General features: G+C 41.2%; 1 protein-coding gene across 1 annotated transcript; it reads right to left on the minus strand.

Moving 5' to 3' along the window:
• Nucleotides 1–19281: 19281 nt before the first annotated feature.
• LOC104221395 (peroxidase RIP1-like) lies at nt 19282–22105 on the minus strand. Its single transcript, XM_009772458.2, has 3 exons — nt 21814–22105; nt 21269–21463; nt 19282–19751 (listed from the first exon to the last, which is right to left on the minus strand). Exons 1-3 carry the CDS (start codon nt 22021–22023, stop codon nt 19683–19685), a joined length of 474 nt encoding a protein of 157 aa, XP_009770760.2. The 5' UTR covers nt 22024–22105; the 3' UTR covers nt 19282–19682.
• Between the last annotated feature and the right edge of the window lie 1090 nt (nt 22106–23195).

Genomic DNA, 23195 nt, shown 5'->3' on the forward strand with positions numbered 1-23195 from the left:
GCCTTGGAGTTTTGTTCCTACTGCATTGTTTGTTGTTGTCTTTCTGCCATTTTTTCATCGGCTCTAACTGTATCTTGCACTGGGAGCTGTCCTATTTGTGCCTGCTGTTACTGCTGCTGTTTGGTATTGCTTCTATTGCTCTACTGACCCCTTGCTTCTTCTGTTGTATCCAACATCCAGGTACATACTAAGACTTTGCATCTGATGTAACAATGAGAACATGAAATCAAAGATATGCAGGAGTTTAATCATTCGTTTGTTGCAGTTACAGTTTTTACGAATGTTATTAGATTTGTGTAATTCATTTAGTTTGTTATCCAATAAAGAAACACATTAGGTAGCCTTGTACTTAATCGCAGCTTAGTTCGTCCTAAATTGTGATTTCGTTTGCTTAATGAGTTGTCTGATAAGGAATGTATGAGTGTTTTGGCACACAGATAATTAGGTAACCTTTCAACTAATATTCTGCATGTATAGAACAGAATGCCTTAATCTTGCCAGATATGATGTAGTTTTATTGAATCGTTGTAGGTAGTTCACATGACCCTGTTCAAACTCTATTAGTAATAGTTTCTGATAAGTTAATTCCACTGATCTGGTTTAAATAGGCGAGTTTCGAACTTGAATCTGAAGAACATTTATCATAAGCTTTTAGCAGTTCTATTGATCCTGTATATTACTTTCCCCTGACAACTTAACAACATATTCATCCATGAAATAAGGCACAAAACAATTCACGCCTCATAAAATCAGATAATCAAATAAGGATCCGAAGCTGGTCAAGCATGTAATTAGCACGTAATCCTCTTTCTTTCATTTTATTAGAGACGTACACAATAGAAATGTAGTCGCTATAGGTTTATCCTCTTAAATAAAATCGAGACGAGCCTCGCCAAATAAAAATGCAAATTGCGGGGCCCTCAATAACTAACCATAATAAATATTTAGAATTCAGGACAGGCCGTTTAGTGAATTTCATGGCCTTCCTCAAAAATAATAACGCGTTTAGACTTTTTAGGCACGGCTCAATTAAATTACATTCTTAAACTCGGGTGCACATTGATGTGACCCGAATCCAAATCTCAACGGAGTCGAAATGTGTTAACAACTACGGGTGCATTGATTGCGACGTGGCTCGAGATACATTTTCACGACGTTGCAATTCTATAAAAAATAAATGATAATAATAAAAGCGGTTTTAAACTTAATAAAAGCACATAAGTCACAACATGTATTTAAATCAGATATTTAGCCATTATAACAATTTAAGCGACCGTGCTAGAACCACGGGATTCGAGGGTGCCTAACACCTTCCCTCGGGTCAACAGAATTCCTTACTTAGAATTTCTGGTTTGCAGACTTCATTTGGAAAAGTCAAAAATTTCCTCGATTTGGGATTCAAGATAAACCGGTGACTTGGGACACCAAAAGCCAAACCTTTCCCAAGTGGCGACTCTGAATTAAATAAATAATCCCATTTCAAATATTGTCACTTAAATTGGAAAAACTCCCTCGCGCATTTAACCCTTCGGGGGCGGGCGCGCAAAAAGGAGATGTGACAGCTCTGGCGACTCTGCTGGGGACGTGACCCAGAACCACTGGTTCAGGGTTCAAGAATTCGAGCTTAGAATAATTGTTATATTCTGCTTTATTATCTGATCTTTATTACATGTTTTGCATAACGTGCTAAATGTTGTCTTTTACCGCTTTGATATTATCTGAACTGTATATAAACTGTGCCGAAACCCTTCTCTTCTTACCTTCGGGGAGAAGCTCGCTGGTCGAGACTCCCTATTCTGTTAGTGTCAATACCTGAAATAAGAAAGAGGTCGGACAAGTTACAAAGCCGGACGATCTCGCGGGTCCCCGGTACATAGCCCCCTCCTCGACTCGAGTTGTCCGCTCGGGTACACAGTCTAGAACAAATACCCAGGGTATAAACCTAGTATAACGAAACTTCATGCCGGATCCCTAGTAGGAACGTTTATTTGCATCATGTTGCATTTGACTTAGGGGGCTCAACACAGGGGTTGGGTCCGTCTAGGACAGGCAACCTGAAATGAAAAGACCACCCTGCTGCATCCTATTTGTTTTGCGCATTTATTTGCTTCGGTTCCGCATGCTGACCGGTTTCTAAAAAAAGAAGAAAAATAGCAGCGTAGGGAGATAATTACTTATTTTGGAAAAATAAAACCAATGTCCAAGTAGTGTCGAAACCTCGCCGGAATTTTTCTAAAAAAAAAACAGAATAAAACCAAAAGTTGTCTTTTAGTTTGATTTATTAAAAAAAAACATATAAAATTTTTCTTTTCTATTTATTTAAAAGTAAAAAAAAAATTTTTTTTTTTGGAAATTCATCATTAAAAAAATATGTTGTTTCTCTCGTAGTATCTCTTTTATAAATTCAGACTAATAGTCTAAATACTTCCTAAAAAAAAATTTAGTCTTTATCTCTTTTCGAAAGAAAATAATAAAAAAAATATTCTTGCTTTCTGGGTTTAATTGATTTTCTCTATTCATGATGGGCCGAACTACGCCGGTTTGATTCTCACCGGATGTGAGATACGTAGGCAACCCTCGTCGGGTTCAACCCCATTTTTGCTAAAATAGCCAAAATCAATAAATAAATAAATAAATAAAAAAGACGTGTCAAATTTTAAAAAGAGTCATAAATAAGTCAGGTGATGTTGTTTTGTCATAAATAGCCGAATGTTTCCGAAAGGGACGCCGGAAGGCTGACTTTGCATAAACGGCCACCTTTGAGTCATTTTTCAAGGTTTGATCCAGTTGACCCACACAGCCTTAAAATCTTCGTCACCGAGGCGTTGAAAGGCCGTGTTGGTAATATTTGAGTTTTCTAATTTGAAAAACTATAAAAAAATCATAAATAAGTCAGGTGATGCGGTTTGTCATAAATAGCCGAATGTTCCCGAAAGGGACGCCGGAAGGCTGACTTTGCATAAACAGCCACCTTTGGGTCTTGTTTAGTATTTTTGTCCAGTTGACCCACACAGCCTTAAAATCTTCGTCCCCAAAGTGCTTAAAGGCCGTGTTCAAAACTTGATCCCCTTTGTAAAATATTTTTGAGTCAAGTCATTTTGTTAAAATCACCTTAATAAATGTGCAGGATGAGCACGATGCAAAATGAACATTTTTCAATAATGACCAAAATCCCTGTCAAGTTACGGCTATGGTGGAATGATCTAGGTGTTGAAGGACAAAATGAGGTTAAGAAATATCTGAAAGGTCTCGTGGGTTTGTTGGAAATCCAGCCTCGGGGAGATATCATAAGAGCTTTAGTCACTTACTGGGACCCGGCGCACAATGTTTTCCATTTCTCTGATTTTGAACTCACCCCGACTTTGGAAGAAATGGCTGGGTACATCGGAAATGCTGAACTTCCGTTGAGGCAAAAATACTTGGTCGCCCCAAGAGCTGTCACGGTACATCGGTTCCTAGATTCACTGAAGATACCCAGAACGGTCCACGACCCGGATCTGGCTGCCGGTTTTTGTACTCCATGCTTCATATATGATAGGTACGGTCATGAGGGAGGATTCAATAATCCAATCAACAAACTGTGCAGCAAAGGTATTCGTCAGAAGTGGGACAAACACAGACGGGTAGCCTTCATGATGATGTTCCTGGGCCTTCTGGTATTTCCAAGGAAAGACGGAAACATTGATTTGAAGATATCCGGGGTCGTCAGCACTTTACTCACGCAAAGTGACAGTACTCTCGCGCCTATGTTGGTATCTGACATCTTTCGAGCTCTTACAGCCCGTATAGCTGGAGGAAATTTCTTCGAAGGTTGTAACTTGCTCCTACAAATGTGGATGACCGAGCACCTCTGCCATCGTTCCGAGATTTTGAGCCATGGTTCCCCGGAAAAGACTTGCATAGAAGAATTTTACACGAGAACCAAAGAGATTAGTTTGCCCAAAGGAGTCATGGCATGGACCTCGTTCTTTCAAGCTCTTACTGCCAGCCAAATACAATGGACACTAGGATGGTTGCCTGTTGACGAGGTCATATATATGCCGGCAGCTAAAACCCATTTCTTACTGATGGGGCTTAAGAGCATTCAACCTTACGCACCCTGCCGAGTTTTGAGACAGCTCGGAAGATGCCAGACAGTACCTTATGAGGAAGATCTTAGCACTCAAGCAGTTGAGATAAGTCCTAATGGACAGTTTCCAGAAGCGAAAATTCGCCAAATCTGGAGTGAGTGTCAATATTTGAAATCAGATACTTGCGTGCGGGATCGAGCCAAAGGGGAGATGGCGCCAGCTTACCTAGCATGGTATAGAAGGGAACTTGAGCATGAAAGGCCATCTAAGAGACCCCACATCCTGAATTTCGCTGAAACATCGCAAAAACAGTGGGATTGGCTAGCAAAAGAAAGAGGCTATTGCGCCGAAATCAGCAGGTTGAAGCGACAAGTGGAAAGCCTGAAATATGATCACAACGTGCAAGTTGCTACCAATCTGGGAGAACGAAACAGGTTGATTCAGGAAAACGAAATGCTCAAAGCCCAGATCAAACAGACAAGGATAGATGCGGATAAACAGCCAAGGCGTCGAGCAGATGAGCAGTTGATAAAAAGGCTAAAAGGCAAAGTCACGGAATGGCAAGAGGATTTAGAGAAATCTAAAAACATCATAGCAGAGCTCAGGGCACAATGGGATACAAGAGCAGATAAGCATCGCCGACACCTGAATCAATTGGAAGGCGATCACGAGAAAACTGTTGCTAAAATAAAGAGAGATGGCTACACTTGAGATCAAAGCAGCTAATCAGGCCCAGGATTTCCAAATTGAGAGCAGATACTGGTACGATTCGTTGGCCCAGATGAAGTTAGAAGTACGGCAACTAAAACATCAGCATATACAGGATGCTCAGGTGTTCAAGATATGTAGCGATCAGATAAAACGCCTACTCATAAAGAAGAAGCAAACCAGAGATAGGATCAAGGCCATTGCACATGCCATCACCCGACGATGTCTACAATGTGAGAACATGACCAGCGTTACCGTCCTCTCGGCAGTAATGAGCTATGTCAAGCAGACCATGCATGAGCTGGAGCAACTTGAGAGGGATCTCATACCTAGGACCGCGGCGAGGCCGAACGATGCCCCACGGACACAAATTGTCAAAACCATAATGTACTCATAAGTCGAGTCTGTATCTTAGCATCTGTTGCTTGTTTTTCCCATCAGTTTGTTTAGTCTAGGATGAGTCTAGGTTTATTTTTAAAGTTTGCTCTTTCTTTTGCAAAATGTAGTTTTGTAATAGATTGTTTCGACAATAAAAGGTGTGTTTGTTTCATTTGTGTTTCGAACTACGTAATGATCTGATTCACGTAGGCATCGTGATACGTAGGCAGTCCTCATCGGATCCGGTCGCATTTCTTTTACTGCAAAAAAAATAATAATAATAAAAGAAAAACAAAAACAAAAACAAAAAAAAGGAAAAATAATAATAGGAAAAATGTCGGAATGACGCATGCTCTCGTAGCAAACATGTAGTAATCCACTCAACTGTATAGGTGCATCATGCCCAACGTGAGATTGACTATCTGTTATTTGCTGCAAATTAACCGTGCGTTTGTCGTTGAGTACCTCCAGGTTTTTTGGAAAGACGGTTGGTTTGGTGAAAGTCTGGCCTCGCACTCATACTTCACGAGGTCAAAGAGAAGTGTTCAACTACCTGTTGTTAGGACCAGAAGCAGTACTCACACTTACTTCACCAGGTCAAAAGGAAGTGTGGAAATGTCTTCAGAAATTCCGTTGCAAACAATCCCTGTTTCCGAGGAGAGCTCGATCTCAGCCGTCCTCACACCTGAATCCGCAACTGCGGAGGAAAATAGAATCCTACGGCTCCGCATGTTGGAAATGCTGGACGACTGGAATAATGGGAAAGAGCCGCCAAGTGTCGTCCCCGGATTCCCTGAATTATTCTCCAGGTCAAGTGGGACTTCTAATGTCCCCATAAATTATCCTGCTACCCCATTCGGGTACCCAGCCACCTCAGCCTTCTCTGCTGGATCGCCTTCTGAGCCTCATCCCCGAATGTCATCCACTGATGCAAGCATGAACATCTTTACTGCATCGCCTTGCCCGATTACGGCACAGCCTACCACGTACAAGCCAAGCTTTGACTCATCCTCTTTTACATTCCAAGCACCATCGTTCTCAATGGAACCAACTAGGTTCGCTACCAGCACTAATCCTCCACCGCCTCAGTGCGAGCTTGCACCCGGGCAGGATCAGAACCCCAAAATTGCAGAACAAAATGAGATTGCCAAGAGAATGAGAAGCCTTGAACAAAGTTTGAAGAATATGCAAGGATTGAGCGGACAGAAGAGCGTCTCTTACGCCGACCTATGCATGTTCCCTCACGTGCACCTGCCAGCGGGTTTCAAGACCCCAAAGTTCGAGAAATACGATGGGCACGGTGACCCCATTGCACATCTTAAGAAATACTGCAACCAATTGCGGGGAGCCGGCGGAAAAGAAGAACTGCTAATGGCATATTTTGGGGAAAGTCTAGTAGGGATAGCCTCGGAATGGTATATGGACCAGGAAATGTCCCGATGGCATATATGGGATGATCTCGCCAGAGATTTTGTAAAACAATTCCAGTATAACATCGACATTGCACCAGACCGAAATTCTCTGTCAAATTTAAAGAAGAAACCTTCAGAAAGCTTCAGAGAATATGCTATTAAGTGGCGTGAGCAGGCGTCGAGGGTGAAGCCTCCCATGGATGCAGTGGAAATGGTCACTACCTTTCTCCAAGCTCAAGAGTCTGACTATTTCCAAAACATGATGTCAGCCATGGGAAAGCCATTTGCAGAAGCAATTAAGATTGGAGAGATGGTGGAGAATGGTCTGAAAACAGGTAGGATTCTGAGTCAAGCAGCCATAAGGGCGACCTCCCAAGCCGTCCAAAGCGGGTCCGGAGGAATGACAAGAGGGAAGAAGAAGGAAGAAACGACCATGGCAGCCTCGGAAGCAAGGGAGTATCGTCATCCCAGGCCCCGTTTTCCGGAAAGAACCCCACAACACTACTACCCCCACTCAAATTTGGCATATGCTCATCAACCTTATATGGTCATGAATGCCCAGCCTTATGCCCATCCACCACAACAAGCCAACCGAGGCCCAACTCCACCTCCCAGAAATCAGCCTCCTTACCGCAACCACTATAACCCACAACCCCCGCAGAATAACTTTCGCCCTCAGGAGCCACCTCGAAGGCGGACTTTCACGCCCATCGGTGAACAATACTCTACTTTGTTCCCGAAGCTAGTCCAGTTGGGTTTCTTGCAACCAATCCCTCAAACAAGGCAAAACCCGACGTCACCTTCTTACAAAGCTGGAGTCAGATGCGCCTATCATTCAGGGGCCGAGGGACATGATACAAATGACTGCTGGTCGTTGAAAAGAGTGGTCGAGAATTTGATAGAGCAAGGGAAAATAGTGCTAAGGGACGAAGAGATCCCAAATGTGACTAACAATCCATTGCCTGCTCACAATAATGGGCCGCTGATCGGAATGATTTGCGAAGACAAAGAATTCGACCCTGCTCTGAAAGCTATAATTGCCATTGTCGACACGGGGAAAAGGCCTGAGACAGACCAGAAACCAGAAAAGGGGGAGGAGGCCAAGGCTATAAAGAGCGAGCCTGAAAAGAAGGTGGAGAAGAAAGTGGTACCGGTAAAGGATGGAGTTCTTTACATACCACGAGGTCGAGCTGAGAAGATGCAGAACTTCGGGATCAAAAAGACAAAACCTATGTACATGCCAAAAGGGGCCTATGTGGTCCGGGGGACGATTCAACCACCTCGGCTTAATGAGTCAGTGGTTATCGGACGCGTGCCACAAAAGCCAATGACCAACCCGTCCACAGTGCCGTGGAATTATCAAAAGACTTTGGTAATGTACAAAAGTAAAGAGGTCATGGGAGAACTTCCAGAAAACACTTTCATTGGAAGGTATTCAAATACCCAAGAGCTGAACAACGCCACACAAAGGCGCTTCCCGCCAAAGAAGCCCGTAAGTGTTGAAGAAGCGGAAAGTGTTCTTCCAACAAATGAAAATGCCGGATTACGAAGTGATAGATCAACTGCGCAAGTACCCCGAGCAAGTGTCTATGCTATCATTGTTGATGAGGTCGGCCGAGCATCAAAAGATCTTACTGAAGACCCTGAATGAAGCACATGTGCCAGTTGAAACATCGGTTGAACAACTAGAGCGGATGACGGAAAGATTCTTCGCCGTCAACCAAATCTCTTTCAGCAAAAACGATTTACCCCCAGAAGGAGCGGCACACAACAAGGCCTTGCATCTAACAGTTAAATGCGAGGACTACTATGTCAAGCGGGTAATGTTGGATGGGGGATCAGGTGTTGAAATTTGCCCGCTCTCCGCGCTACAAAGAATGGAAATTGGGACCGGAAGAATCCGACCCAACAATGTCTGCGTAAGGGCTTTCGACGGCATCAAGAGAGATATCATGGGGGAAATAGACCTGTTGTTGGTCATAGGACCAGTCGAGTTTGAAGTAACCTTTCAGGTGCTCGACATGGATACATCCTACAATTTCCTCCTCGTCAGACCTTGGATCCATGCGGCAGGAGCTGTGCCTTCCACTCTTCACCAGATGGTGAAGTTCGAGTACGAAGACCGAGAGATCTTGGTCCATGGGGAAGACGAGCATGCTATCTATCGGGACCCATCCATCCCATATCTTGAACCGAGAGAAGGGAGCGAACATACGGTCTATCAAGCTTTCGAGATTGTACTGGCAGAGCAGCACGAAGAGGGAATACCCTGCCCCCAGCCTTTCTTGTCTAACGCCTCGGTTATGGTGGCCAAAGAGATGATCCGGCACAGATTTAGGCCAGGAAAGGGGCTTGGACGAACCCTTCAGGAAATAACAGAACCCATTACCTTGCCAGTCACCAAGAAACCTTTTGGACTAGGTTTCAAACCTACTTCAGTAGACGAAGAGTGGGCAAAGAAAAGGAAAAATGAGGGTTGGAAGTTACCTCGACCACTGCCGGATTTATATGCAACTTTCATCAGGCCAAGGTACGCCGAAGAAGAAGATGATGAGCTCTTCACAACTGAGGAAATCGAGGAGATATGTGGGGCGATGAGAGAGATGCTCTACGAGATCCACATGGTTCAACCAGGTGAAGGCGCAAGCACTGCTGAGATGATGTACGTGGGGCCGAATGCCAAACTTCAAAACTGGGAGGCCACGCCATTCCCGACTAGACGGAAGTCCGGGTAGACCTGTCCTGCCACCTTTTCTGTGTCACAAGTTATCTCCAGGACATAACTTGAACGTTTTCTTCCTTACCATTGTTGTTTTGAATTCCTAAGTTGTAAATATTGTTGTCTTCCAACTTTCCAAAGAAAATAAAAAAAATCATCATTGTTTTCCCATTCTTTCTTTTGTTCTGATTTTTGTCATTTTTCCTTTTATCTTTCTTTTCAGTTATAATAATGCGACTTTAAATATGACATGCTTGCGGACTTCACGCCCAGATCACAACGAGCTATTTAACTGCGAATTAATGAACCCAGAACCAGAATATGATGCGGAAGAAGCTTTTAGGGAAATAAACCGAGAGTTGGAATATTTTGAGAATAAACCTAAGCCAAATCTGAATGACACCGAACCGGTTAATTTAGGAACTCCTGAAGAAATCCGGGAGACCAAAATAAGCATTCACACGGACAAGAAAACGCGAGAGGCGATAATTCAACTTCTTTTTGAATTTAAAGACGTGTTTGCTTGGTCATATGATGACATGCCGGGTCTAGGTGTTGATCTAGTGGTTCATAAATTGCCGATTCATCCTGATTGTCCTCCAGTTCAACAAAAGCAACGAAAGTTCAAAACTGAGGTCAGTGACAAGATTAAAGAGGAGATCACCAAACAACTGAAAACGGGAGTGATTCGGGTAGTCCAATATACAACATGGTTGGCAAATGTGGTTCCAGTACCGAAAAAGGACGGGAAAACTCGGGTATGTGTAGATTACCGAGATTTGAATAGAGCAAGTCCCAAAGATAATTTCCCACTGCCCAACATCCACATCCTCGTTGATAATTGCGCCAAACACGAGATACAGTCTTTCGTAGATTGTTACGCTGGGTATCATCAGGTATTGATGGATGAAGAGGATGCCGAGAAAACTGCCTTCACCACGCCTTGGGGCACCTACTGTTATCGGGTCATGCCATTTGGTTTGAAGAATGCTGGGGCTACTTACATGAGGGCCATGACTGCCATTTTTCATGACATGATGCATCAGGAAATAGAGGTGTACGTGGACGACGTGATAGTCAAGTCCAGGACGCAGGATAATCACATCCAAGACTTGAGGAAATTCTTCGAGAGACTAAGGAAGTATGACTTGAAGCTAAACCCAGCCAAGTGTGCTTTCGGAGTTCCGTCGGGCAAACTTTTGGGCTTCATCGTAAGCAGGAGAGGTATCGAGCTAGATCCAACTAAGATAAAATCCATCAGAGATCTGCCTCCCCCGAGAACAAAGAAAGACGTGATGAGTCTGTTGGGCAGGTTGAACTACATCAGTCGGTTTATTGCCCAGCTGACAAGCACGTGTGAGCCCATATTCAAGCTGTTAAGGAAAGATGCGGCGATTAAATGGACAACTGAGTGTCAAGAAGCCTTTGATAAAGTCAAAGAATACCTTTCGAATCCCCCAGTCTTGGTCCCTCCAGAACCAGGGAGGCCACTTTTCTTGTATCTAACAGTCTTGGAGAACTCTTTCGGTTGCGTCCTCAGGCAACACGACATAACCGGAAAGAAGGAGCAAGCAATCTACTACTTGAGCAAGAAATTCACCGGCTACGAGGCCAAATACACTCTGCTGGAAAGAACATGTTGCGCTCTGACGTGGGTTGCTCAAAAGCTGAGACATTATCTCCAAGCCCACACTACTTTCCTCATAAGCAGGCTGGATCCTTTGAAGTATATATTTCAGAAACCGATGCCTACTGGGAGACTGGCCAAGTGGCAAATCCTGCTTACCGAATTCGACATAGTCTATGTCACTCGCACGACAATGAAAGCCCAGGCGCTAGCAGATCATTTGGCCAAAAATCCGGTCGATGAGGAATACCAGCCATTGAGTACCTACTTTCCAGATGAAGAAGTAAACGTCGTAGAGGTAGTCTCGGAGGACGCTCATGTTTGGAAGATGTTCTTTGATGGAGCCGTGAATGCCAAAGGTGTAGGAATTGGGGAAATTTTGATCTCGCCTTCCGGTCAGCATTATCCCGCCACAGCTAGACTGCGTTTCTTTTGCACAAATAATACAGCTGAGTATGAAGCCTGCATCATGGGCATGCATATGGCAATCGATCAGGATGTCGAAGACTTACTGATTATGGGAGATTCTGACCTGATTATCCGGCAAGCTCAAGGCGAATGGGAAACTCGGGATGTCAAACTTATCCCTTACCGACAGCATGTGGAGGACCTCAGCAAGCGCTTTACATCAATAGAGTTCAGGTATATCCCGAGGTGTCACAATGAACTGGCAGATGCACTTGCTACTTTGGCTTCAATGCTACCCTACCCGGGCAACGCCCACGTCGATCCTTTGGAAATCCAAATCAAGGAAAGACACGGTTACTGCAATGTAATCGAGGCGGGATCAAATACGCAGCCTTGGTACCATGACATCAAGAGGTTCCTGAAGACACAAGAATACCCCGAGCACGCTACTGGAGATCAAAAGAGGACCATTAGGCGACATGCAAGTGGTTTCTTTTTGAGCGGTGAATTGTTATATAAGAGGACCCCGGACCTCAACCTCCTAATATGTGTCGATATCGAGGAAGCGAGGAAGATCATGCACGAAGTACATGCAGGTGTGTGCGGACCTCACATGAACGGGTATGTCTTAGCGAAGAAAATCCTTCGAGCAGGTTATTACTGGATAACCATGGAAAAGGATTGCTTTAGCTTCGTTCGGAAGTGTCATCAGTGTCAGGTGCACGGTGATCTGATTCATGCACCTCCCACAGAACTGCATCCCATGTCTGCGCCTTGGCCATTTGTCGCCTGGGGCATGGACGTCATTGGACCAATCGAACCAAAGGCTTCGAATGGACACAGGTTTATACTGGTTGCCATAGACTACTTCACAAAATGGGTAGAGGCTGTCACTCTCAAGTCGGTCACTAAAAAAGCTGTAGTGGATTTTGTACACTCAAATCTTATCTGTCGTTTCGGTATTCCTGCGACTATCATTACAGATAACGCAGCAAACTTGAACAGTCACTTGATGGGAGATGTATGCGAGCAATTCAAAATAACGCATAGGAATTCTACTCCTTATCGGCCAAAGGCCAATGGCGCTGTAGAAGCGGCAAACAAAAACATCAAGAAGATTTTGAGGAAAACGATCCAAAGTTCCCGACAGTGGCATGAGCAGTTACCATTTGCATTATTGGGGTATCACACTACGGTACGCACATCGGTAGGAGAGACTCCTTATCTTTTGGTTTATGGGACCGAGGCTGTAATATCGGCAGAGGTAGAAATTCCTTCGCTTCGAACCATTGTCGAAGCGGAAATCGAAGATAGCGAGTGGGTCAAGACTCGGTTAGAGTAATTGACTTTGATTGATGAAATGCGAATGTCCATGGTTTGTCACAGATAGTTGTACCAACGAAGAATGGCCCGCGCTTACAACAAGAAAGTCCGACCCAGGAATTTTGAAGTAGGTCAGCTGGTACTGAGGCATATTCTGCCGCATCATGAGGAAGCCAAAGGGAAGTTTGCTCCAAATTGGAAAGGCCCATACATCATAAGGAAGATATTTCCAAGAGGAGCATTGTATTTAGGTGATATTGAGGGAAATGACCCCGAAACAGCAGTAAATGCAGATGCAGTCAAGAGATACTACGTCTAAATTATACTCCAGTGGTCCTGACACATTTGAAAATGACGAAGGTTTTATTCCCCACTACTCCCAAACACTACCCAATTCTCTCTACAATCCTTTGGGCCGCTTACAAAAAAAAAGAAAAAAAAAAGAAAAAAAAAACAAGAAAACAAAACATTGATTGAGGCCTGAACTACGTTTGACTTGATTCCGAAAGGATACGTAGGCAGCCTCTCCCTGAGGTTCAGTCACACCAACAATAAAATCCCATTCGCCCTGAAATTGAAACCGGGGCACGTCGAGCAGTTTAGAAGTTAGTATCATCCACCTCTCTTTACCAAGCACAAGCCTTCAAATCAATTACCAAAGATAGTGGGGAACCAATAAGCATCACAAATGGAGACCGGCACACTCTGAATTGAGAAAGATAAAATGAGAGAGTCTCGTCGGTGAAAACCTTCGGGCACCACGAGGCGACGGGAGTAGAGAAACAAAAATGAGAGAGCTTGTTTAGTAAAAACTCACAAAGAGTGCTATCAAGCGATGACAGGAAGAGAAATGAGAGAGGTCAGCCAGCGAAAACCCGCAAAGGGCGCTATTGGCCGAAAAGAATGACTCCACCCCAAAGAGGTCTCGGCAAAGTTCCACCGGTTTGGAATCACAGATCCGTTCTAGTTCAGGGAAACGCAAGTTCATGGAAGGTCAGGCGTCCAGTCCAAAGAGCATGTCATGTCATTTAAAGCCAGCGTTATCTTCCTCAAATAAGTCTTTCTCGTCCCGAAAGGGACACTCCCTTCCTGAAATTTGTTTTCTCCTTTCTTTGTTTCTCTTCGAATCCCTTTTTATGTTTTAACCCCAAGTTCAGGATACACCAGAGAGGGCAGGTGGCAAGTTTGTTTTCACGGAATTCCGTTTCATGAAGGAAAACACCCCATTTCGTTGGTACGTCTGTCTAAACTTGATAAATAATGATGTTTGATGGCGTTCGCAGTAAAGAGGAAAAAGAGAAATTTCCCCCAGCAAGTCCTCCTTCGGAAGAATCCCCACAGAGTCTCTCCTTGTACAATCCCCCACAAAGTCTCCCCAATATATATTTAAAAAAACAAAAAAAAAATAAATAAATAAAAAATCCCCGTTGGAATTTCCCCAACACATCCCCAGCGAGTCCCTTTGTAAAAATTCCCCAACAAGCTTACCCCAACCAAGCCTAGAAAGCCCGCTTCGAAACAATTACCCAGCATGCCCCATTGTACAAAAATCCACACAAAGAATCCACTTTGTAAATATTCCCCCACAGAGCTTCCTTTTGTACAAATCCCCACAGAATACCTCCAATAAAATCCCCGTTGAGAACCTCCAAGCAAAACGGGACACAAAAAAAAAGAGAAAGAAAAAGATCCTTACGAGGCAAATCATCACAGAATCTGGAAATACAAGCCTGAGCAGTCTAAAAGGTCCCGACATATGAATCAAATCAATGGCGGGACTTCGCAACAGAAATGAAGACGCAATAAAGCAACCAGGAACGATCAAGGTCACCAAACCGACCGTCATTGTTCTTTGTCTGAAAAGTTGAAACAGGTTTAATCCAAGACTTATGCAAGAAGCAGGTGTCGCCCAAAAAAAGAGGTACATGGGTACAAGAAATATCTTGGCAATAAGGAATTCACTCGAAAGGTAAGTTCCCACGAAACTCCCTTTTGTCTTTTACTAAAACAAGAAAATTCAAAAAAAGAGGTCAGTTGTTGTTCTCGAATTTTGTCCCCAGCTAGTCAGCATTAGGGTATTTAAACCCTAAACTGAATTTTTTTCCTTTCAGCCAGCATTAGGGTTTTAAACCCTAAACTGAGCTTTTCCATGCAATCAGCATTAGGGTTTTAAACTCTAAACTGAACTTTTCCTTTAGTCAGCATTAGGGTTTTAAACCCTAAACTGAACTTTTTCCTTTAGTCAGCATTAGGGTTTTTAAACCCTAAACTGAATTTTTTTCCTTTCAGCCAGCATTAGGGTTTTAAACCCGAAACTGAGCTTTTCCATGCAATCAGCATTAGGGTTTTAAACCCTAAACTGAACTTTTCCTTTAGTCAGCATTAGGGTTTTAAACCCTAAACTGAACTTTTTCCTTTAGTCAGCATTAGGGTTTTAAACCCTAAACTGAACTTTTTCCATTCAGCCAGCATTAGGGTTTTAAACCCTAAACTGAACTTTTCCTTTAGTCAGCATTAGGGTTTTAAACCCTAAACTGAACTTTTTCCTTTAGTAAGCATTAGGGTTTTAAACCCTAAACTGAACTTTTTCCATTCAGCCAGCATTAGGGTTTTAAACCCTAAACTGAGCTCTTCCATGCAGTCAGCATTAGGGTTTTAAACCATAAACTGAACTTTTTCCATTCAGCCAGCATTAGGGTTTTAAACCCTAAACTGAGCTTTTTCATGCAATCAGCATTAGGGTTTTAAACCCTAAACTGAATTTTTCCATGCAATCAGCATTAGGGTTTTAAACCCTAAACTGAATTTTTCCCTTAGTCAGCATTAGGGTTTTAAACCCTAAACTGAACTTTTTCCATTCAGTCAGCATTAGGGTTTTAAACCCTAAACTGAGCTCTTCCATGCAGTCAGCATTAGGGTATTAAACCCTAAACTGAACTTTTTCCATTCAGCCAACATTAGGGTTTTAAAACCCTAAACTGAGCTTTTTCATGCAATCAGCATTAGGGTTTTAAAACCTAAACTGAACTTTTTCCATTCAGCCAGCATTAGGGTTTTAAACCCTAAACTGAGCTTTTTCCATTTAGTCAGCATTAGGGTTTTAAACCCTAAACTGACCTTTTTCCTTTAATCAGCCTTAGGGTTTTAAACCCTAAACTGAACTTTTTCCATTCAGCCAGCATTAAGGTTTTAAACCCTAAACTGAACTTTTTCCATTCAGCTAGCATTAGGGTTTTAAACCCTAAACTGAGCTTTTCCTTCCAGTCAGCATTAGGGTTTTAAACCCTAAACTGAATTTTTCCTTTCAGTCAACATTAGGGTTTTAAACCCTGAACTGAACTTTTTCCTTTGATCAGCATCAGGGTTTTAAAACCTTGAACTGAACTTTTCCATTTAGTCAGCATTAGGGTTTTAAACCCTAAACTGAACCTTTCCCTTTCAGTCAGCATTAGGGTTTTAAACCCTAAACTGAACTTTTTCCTTTAATCAGCATTAGGGTTTTAAACCTTAAACTGAACTTTTTTCTTTAATCAGCATTAGGGTTTTAAACCCTAAACTGAACTCTTTCCTTTAATTAGCCTTAGGGTTTTAAACCCTAAACTGAACGTTTTCCATTCAGCCAGCATTAGGGTTTTAAACCCTAAACTGAACTTTTCCATTTAGTGAGCATTAGGGTTTTAAACCCTAAACTGAACTCTTTCCATTCAGTCAGCATTAGGGTTTTAAAACCTAAACTGAACTTTTCCCCAGATGGTCAGTATTAGAGTTTCAACTCTAAAACCGAACTTCTCCCCAGCTAGACGGTTTAGGGCCTCAACCCTGAACTGAGCATGCATATCCTCTTTCATCAATTTTATGAACTTCCTGGCGAATAATTCACGGAATTTTCCTAGTGAAACTGGGGCAGAAAATTTCGTTCGTTTGTTTGTTTTCTCCCGCAGGTCTAACCTCGAGCCACACGGATCGAAATGACCTACGAGATGAGTCTCAACTCAGAATCAAAAAGAAAAGGACAAAAAGAAGATGTCCCGAGATACCGGAGAAAATGGAAGGCGGATCGTTCCAAGATTTGTTTAAGGTCCAGAACTCTGCCAGTCACGTCTCACTGAGTATCCCAGAGGTTAAACAAGCACCTACAACTTGCAAGCATCAAGATTCAGATCGGAGTCTACAAGCAATATCAGCTAAGACCCAAGATCAAGTCGCAAAAGAATCATTGATAGGAATCTTGTAACTAGCAGTTGACATGCATATAAGTGTTTAGTTCAGTTTCAATTTTTCTTTGGTTGTAATAACGCGGTCAGTAAAGCAGGTGACAACAGCAACAGCAGTAACAGTAAACATTGCAATCCCATGGTAGTCCCAGCTACCGAAGCTTCCCGAACTACATTGACCTGATTCCTGTTTAGCCCAGGATATGTAGGAAATCTTTGAAGCAAAGATTCGGTCAAATCTTTCAAAAACATGCTTCACACGGAGTAGTCCATAGGCAAAAAATCGCTCATATCTGCTCACTTTATCTTTGCACGAAAACTCTTCGTGTTTCCGAACAAAGAGGGGCAGCTGTGAGCACGTGATTTTTGTTTTACGCGACAATCGCTCCAAAAAGAAATGAAAAAATAATAACAAATGGTCCTGCTGTACAATTTTCGGATTTTACGTGGCATTTTGTTAATTATTTGTGATTTTGCCAATTTTTATTTTTATTAAAACAAAATACAAAAATATATGTGTCATGCGTAGTTTGAACCGTAATCCGGTTGTTAAATAGAAAATCATAAATATGCGTCTTCGTCCGTGATTTTTGTTTTGTTTGATTTTACCTATTTTAAATATTTTAATATATGTGTGCAAATAATTGTATTAAGTGTTTATTTAATTTTAATTTGATTTACTTAGGTTTTGTTTTAAAATAAAAAAAAATAATAAAAGAGAGTGCAAAATTGGGTTGAAGATTAGTTGGGCTTATTTTCATTTTAAATTCAAGGCCCAAAACTCAAACCCAAAACCCCTGTGTAACCCGGTCTGGACCAGCCCACTTCAAAAAACGTCCAAACGACGACGTTTTAATCCAGTCTGATCTGGGCCATTGATCTCAGATTGATCAACGGCCAAGATCACTTCCCCATAACCCACTGATGAACCCGACACATTTCACCCGGACCGACCCAACCCTCTTTAGTCTAAAACGACACCGTTCCCCTTTAACTAAAGGATCTTGGCCTTCCATCTCGCCTCATCCAACGGTTGAAATCAATCCACCCATTCCATATATAAGCTTCCTACCATACCCTACCCCCTATCCGAGACCCCAGCCTTCGTCCTCATCCCCTTCCCCTCCAAACCCTAGCCGCCCTTGTATTCTTCACCATGAAAGCCGGCGGCATGAATGTCGGTGACCTCCATCTTAACACCATAGAACCCCCTCACAACCCTGAACATGGATCTGTTAACCACCTAGCTCGAATCCCTTCCCACCTTCCCGAATCTTCATTTGAAGATTCGAGTCGGAACCTGACTTACACCGTTTGACCCCAGTTTCACACCAGACACTCCCCAGACCCCCTCGTGACCAAACCATGCTTGGTTTGGTCCGAATCTAACCAGGGAAGCATGAATCCCAGATCTGATTTTTGGAACCTTAGGGTTCCTCGGCACTGGTCCGTATCCGTTCGAGCCAAGGTATTTAGGGTCTAATGGATTTTAGTCGAAGTGTTATCACTGAGAACACTTCGATTAAAGTCCTTTCGACCCCAAGAAGGGCTTGTTCGAATCCAAGCCAAGACTTTTTATTTTTCGGGATTTATGGTGAGTTTTTGTTTTCCTCTTTCCTTTATTTTTAGTCCATGTGTTGATTAAAGGTCTGTTCATGTTTTGTTTAATTTGTGTCCCTGAATTTTATCAACTGTGTCCTGTCCACTTTGCCTAAACCCCTGTGTTTTGATTGAGTCCTTCTTCTACTTGTTCTGATAATATGTATGTATGTATGTGTTGTGCAATTAGCTGAATTTCAAATTTGAACTGATTAACTGATTCCTCGAGTACAATGCTGTTTAGTCAGTACAATTCAAATCATGTGTTCGATACTATTAAATGTCTGATTTTGGCTACGATTGTACATGTTATGATTAATATAGTCGAGTCGACATGTGTCGTCAATTAGTTTTAACTGCCTGAACAATAACAAATCGATTTGCTTCTGCTAAGCATTGCCTGAATCAATTAGGAACTGAGTTTAGTAACTTATAGTTGTTAATTTGATTTCAGAAATCTAAGGTTTGGTCTGTTAGTTACAGCCTGAATTGGAGGGCATGTGCATTAGTGCACAACATGTGCATAAAAGCCATTCTGATTAAAATAATTTGACAGCATGTTTGTCAGATTATATTCTTGCTGCCCTGTCTGCCTTTTAGTTTAAATATTAGAGGGTACTGTCAGGAATATCATGGGGGAGGTTTATACTTAATTAGCTAAGTGGAAACTGAAAAGGGACAGCACATGGGAGGGGACCTGATTGATTAACAGGCTGTTCAAATAGCCTGATTTGAAGCTATAAAAGGGGATAAGAGAAAAGATACAGAGAAAAAAAAAACTCATACTGAATATTGGAGAGCTGGGTTCTGAAAAACAGAAAACTGGAAAGAATTCTTCTTGATAACTCAAGTAAAATTTCAAAACTGAAAATTGGCACTGGATTTTGAAGAGAAAAGAGATAGTGAGAGAAAATAGAGGGGTTTATACAGATACACATTCGAGAGGAAAATATACAGAAAATCAGCAACTGTTTCTTCCTTGTTTGTGTGATTCTCAGTTTGTTCAACCTGTTCAATCAACTCTGTTTTCTTTCAAGTATCAGTTGAGTTCATTGGTTGATTTACATTGTTTGTTTCTCCTGGATTTGGTCTGCCTTGGAGTTTTGTTCCAACTGCATTGTTTGCTGTTGTCTTTCTGCCATTTTTTCATCGGCTCTAACTGTATCTTGCACTGGGAGCTGTCCTATTTGTGCCTGCTGTTACTGCTGCTGTTTGGTATTGCTTCTATTGCTCTACTGACCCCTTGCTTCTTCTGTTGTATCCAACATCCAGGTACATACTAAGACTTTGCATCTGATGTAACAATGAGAACATGAAATCAAAGATATGCAGGAGTTTAATCATTCGTTTGCTGCAGTTACAGTTTTTACGAATGTTATTAGATTTGTGTAATTCATTTAGTTTGTAATCCAATAAAGAAACACATTAGGTAGCCTTGTACTTAATCGCAGCTTAGTTTGTCCTAAATTGTGATTTTGTTTGCTTAATGAGTTGTCTGATAAGGAATGTATGAGTGTTTTGTCACACAGATAATTAGGTAACCTTTCAACTAATATTCTGCATGTATAGAACATAATGCCTTAATCCTGCCAGATATGATGTAGTTTTATTCAATCGTTGTAGGTAGTTCACATGACCCTGTTCAAACTCTATTAGTAATAGTTTCCGATAAGTTAATTCCACTGATTTGGTTTAAATAGGCGAGTTTCGAACTCGAATCTGAAGAACATTTATCATAAGCTTTTAGCAGTTCTATTGATCTTGTATGTTAATTTCCCCTGACAACTTAACAACATGTTCATCCATGAAATAAGGCACAAAACAATTCACGCCTCATAAAATCAGATAATCAAATAAGGATCCGAAGCTGGTCAAGCATGTAATTAGCACGTAATCCTCTTTCTTTCATTTTATTAGAGACGAACACAATAGAAATGTAGTCGCTATAGGTTTATCCTCTTAAATAAAATCGAGACGAGCCTCGCCAAATAAAAATGCAAATTGCGGGGCCCTCAATAACTAACCATAATAAACATTTAGAATTTAGGACAGGCCGTTTAGTGAATTTCATGGCCTTCCTCAAAAATAATAACGCGTTTAGACTTTTTAGGCGCGGCTCAATTAAATTACATTCTTAAACTCGGGTGCACATTGATGTGACCCGAATCCAAATCTCAACGGAGTCGAAATGTGTTAACAACTACGGGTGCATTGATTGCGACGTGGCTCGAGATACATTTTCACGACGTTGCAATTCTATAAAAAATAAATGATAATAAAAGCGGTTTTAAACTTAATAAAAGCACATAAGTCACAACATGTATTTAAATCAGATATTTAGCCATTATAACAATTTAAGCGACCGTGCTAGAACCACGAGATTCGAGGGTGCCTAACACCTTCCCTCGGGTCAACAGAATTCCTTACTTAGAATTTCTGGTTCGCAGACTTCATTTGGAAAAGTCGAAAATTTCCTCGATTTGGGATTCAAGATAAACCGGTGACTTGGGACACCAAAAGCCAAACTTTTCCCAAGTGGCGACTCTGAATTAAATAAATAATCTCATTTCGAATATTGTCACTTAAATTGGAAAAACTCCCCTCGCGCATTTAACCCTTCGGGGGCGGGCGCGCAAAAAGGAGGTGTGACAACAATTCAGCATAATTAACAGACGTATGAAAAAATCCTAATAAAAAAATCTCGTTTGACTCTTGAAATCCGAGTAATATCAACAAATTGAGACGGAAGAAGTATATATCATAGTAAAGGAAAAAACTTGACTAGAGGATAGAGAGGGAGCGATACGCACTGCAACTACAGAGTCACGAGCCGCAACTGCAACAATGTCTGCACAAGATACAATAGGATGTCCGCAAGCTTTATTAACCTCCGACTTGATTTTGTCAATCACTTCAAATCCTCTAATAGAATTATTATTAGGTCTAGCAGTCTTTTCACTGTCAATAGTCTCCGTTTGGTCAAGAAGAATCGAAGCATCACAGCCCTTCATTTACAAGAAACATTAGTAACATATCTAAATTCGAATTTTAAAATAGTGAGTTGATCGATCTAATCTAATTTAGCTTTAAAAACTAGTCAAATTGACTCTCGAGAAGCAAAAAATATCACAGTCTTTTCACTGTCAATAGTCGCCGTTTGATCAAGAAGAATCGAAGCATCACAACCCTTCATTAACAAAACATGCATTAGTAACGACATCTCAAGCATTAACCAAAAGCAATGAATTCATTCCCAACTTCAAGATTTTAGGTTGAATACTCAGATGCTTTCACAAATAGAAATTGGGATGAAATGAAAAATATTAATTAGTGCGAGAAACATATAAAAGCTCACATTAACGAAGCAATCATGAAAATGCAGACGTAGGAGCGAAGCGCCCATTCGTCTCTCTTGGCGGACCGCATCCTCAACAACCCGTTTAATGGTTGGTAAAGCTTCAGGACAAACATCATCATAGAAATCATTTGATAAATCCGAAAATACCATGACTGTAAAAGATAACATGATCAACACATGAAGAAAGAAGAAGCTACTTGAAACCATTTTTGATAATTAGTTTCTACTATAGTCTTTGAAGTTCTACACTTTCTATATATGTGATGTTACTGATTTTGTGTGATGAGAGTAGTAAAATGTGGCTATATTTATAGATTAGAAAAATGTTTACTATTATAACACGATCGACAATGTTTCTAGGTTTAGCAACTCTCACAAGAAATGAGCAAGACTTTGACAATTTCTAAGAAGAATTTTTTTTTTTTTTTTTTTTTTTTAATGTTCTGGTCTTTTGTATCAATGCACGCATGAAAAGTTCAAACTTGGTATTTTTCAAATATGATATTTATGCTAACTAAGACTAAACCTACTATTTAGGTAACGTATAGATTAACACCATATCATTTTTGACTTAGTAGATAATATGGGAGGTGCTGATTATGGGGAAAATATTGTTAAACGTTTGAAATTTTTATTTTTCTAGCTTCAGCAAAATATACATATATTCACATATAAGAACAATGATTCTTATTTCTCTCTTATTGTTTATTTTACGTGCTTTAATTATCACTTGTACATACTCTTAAGACAGTAAGAGATGAAATACTGAATCAATTATAGTCAGTGACAAAGATTTTTGTAAGAGAAAAACTAAAGAATATCAAACATTTTCTCCGGGGATAGATATAGCCAAAATATTTACTTCACAAGAATGATATCATATGAGGGATTAATCAAGGAGTTATGCGCACTAATTATAATATAAGCAACTACCATGCTACTTTAAGGATTTTGATTAATAGTTTTTGTAATAAATAAATTATCAAAAGGTTGTCTGTTAGCGCTGCTCTTGCGACATGATAAAGTGTCGGCTACTTTTAGGGTTTATTTTATTTTAAAAGAAGAAGGAAAAAAAGGGAAAATAAAGAAAAACGGTTTACTGGCGGGGTTGCGTTTGCAACATGAAATTCTCAAGGAGAAGATTAAGAGGCCGTTACAGCAAGTTTACTTGTAGCCACCAGAGAAGGATTGAGATTTTTTAATTCCCCTTAATGACATCTATTTGTTTGTCATACAAATATATTAATATTTAGTACTTATTTGTTTGGTTATTTTGGTCGTGCAAAGATTCTGAATTACTAACTTATAAAGTTAGACTCTTGTTCACTCTAAACCATGAAAACAAAGATTAGAAACCGACTTTAAAGTTGCGATTTTGT

The sequence above is a fragment of the Nicotiana sylvestris genome, chromosome 12 (genome assembly GCF_000393655.2).
Source record: "Nicotiana sylvestris chromosome 12, ASM39365v2, whole genome shotgun sequence".
Lineage (NCBI taxonomy): Eukaryota > Viridiplantae > Streptophyta > Magnoliopsida > Solanales > Solanaceae > Nicotiana > Nicotiana sylvestris.

Excerpts from the sequence above, each read along its gene's own strand:
- LOC104221395 (XM_009772458.2), bottom strand. The coding sequence starts at position 22,023 with ATGGTTTCAAGTAGCTTCTTCTTTCTTCATGTGTTGATCATGTTATCT. Across the intron at positions 21,464-21,813 it reads TTCATGATTGCTTCGTTAAT|GGCTGTGATGCTTCGATTCT; the intron begins GTGAGCTTTTAT and ends TTGTAAATGAAG. Across the intron at positions 19,752-21,268 it reads CTCGTGACTCTGTAGTTGCA|ATGCAAAGTCTTAGTATGTA; the intron begins GTGCGTATCGCT and ends TTGTTACATCAG.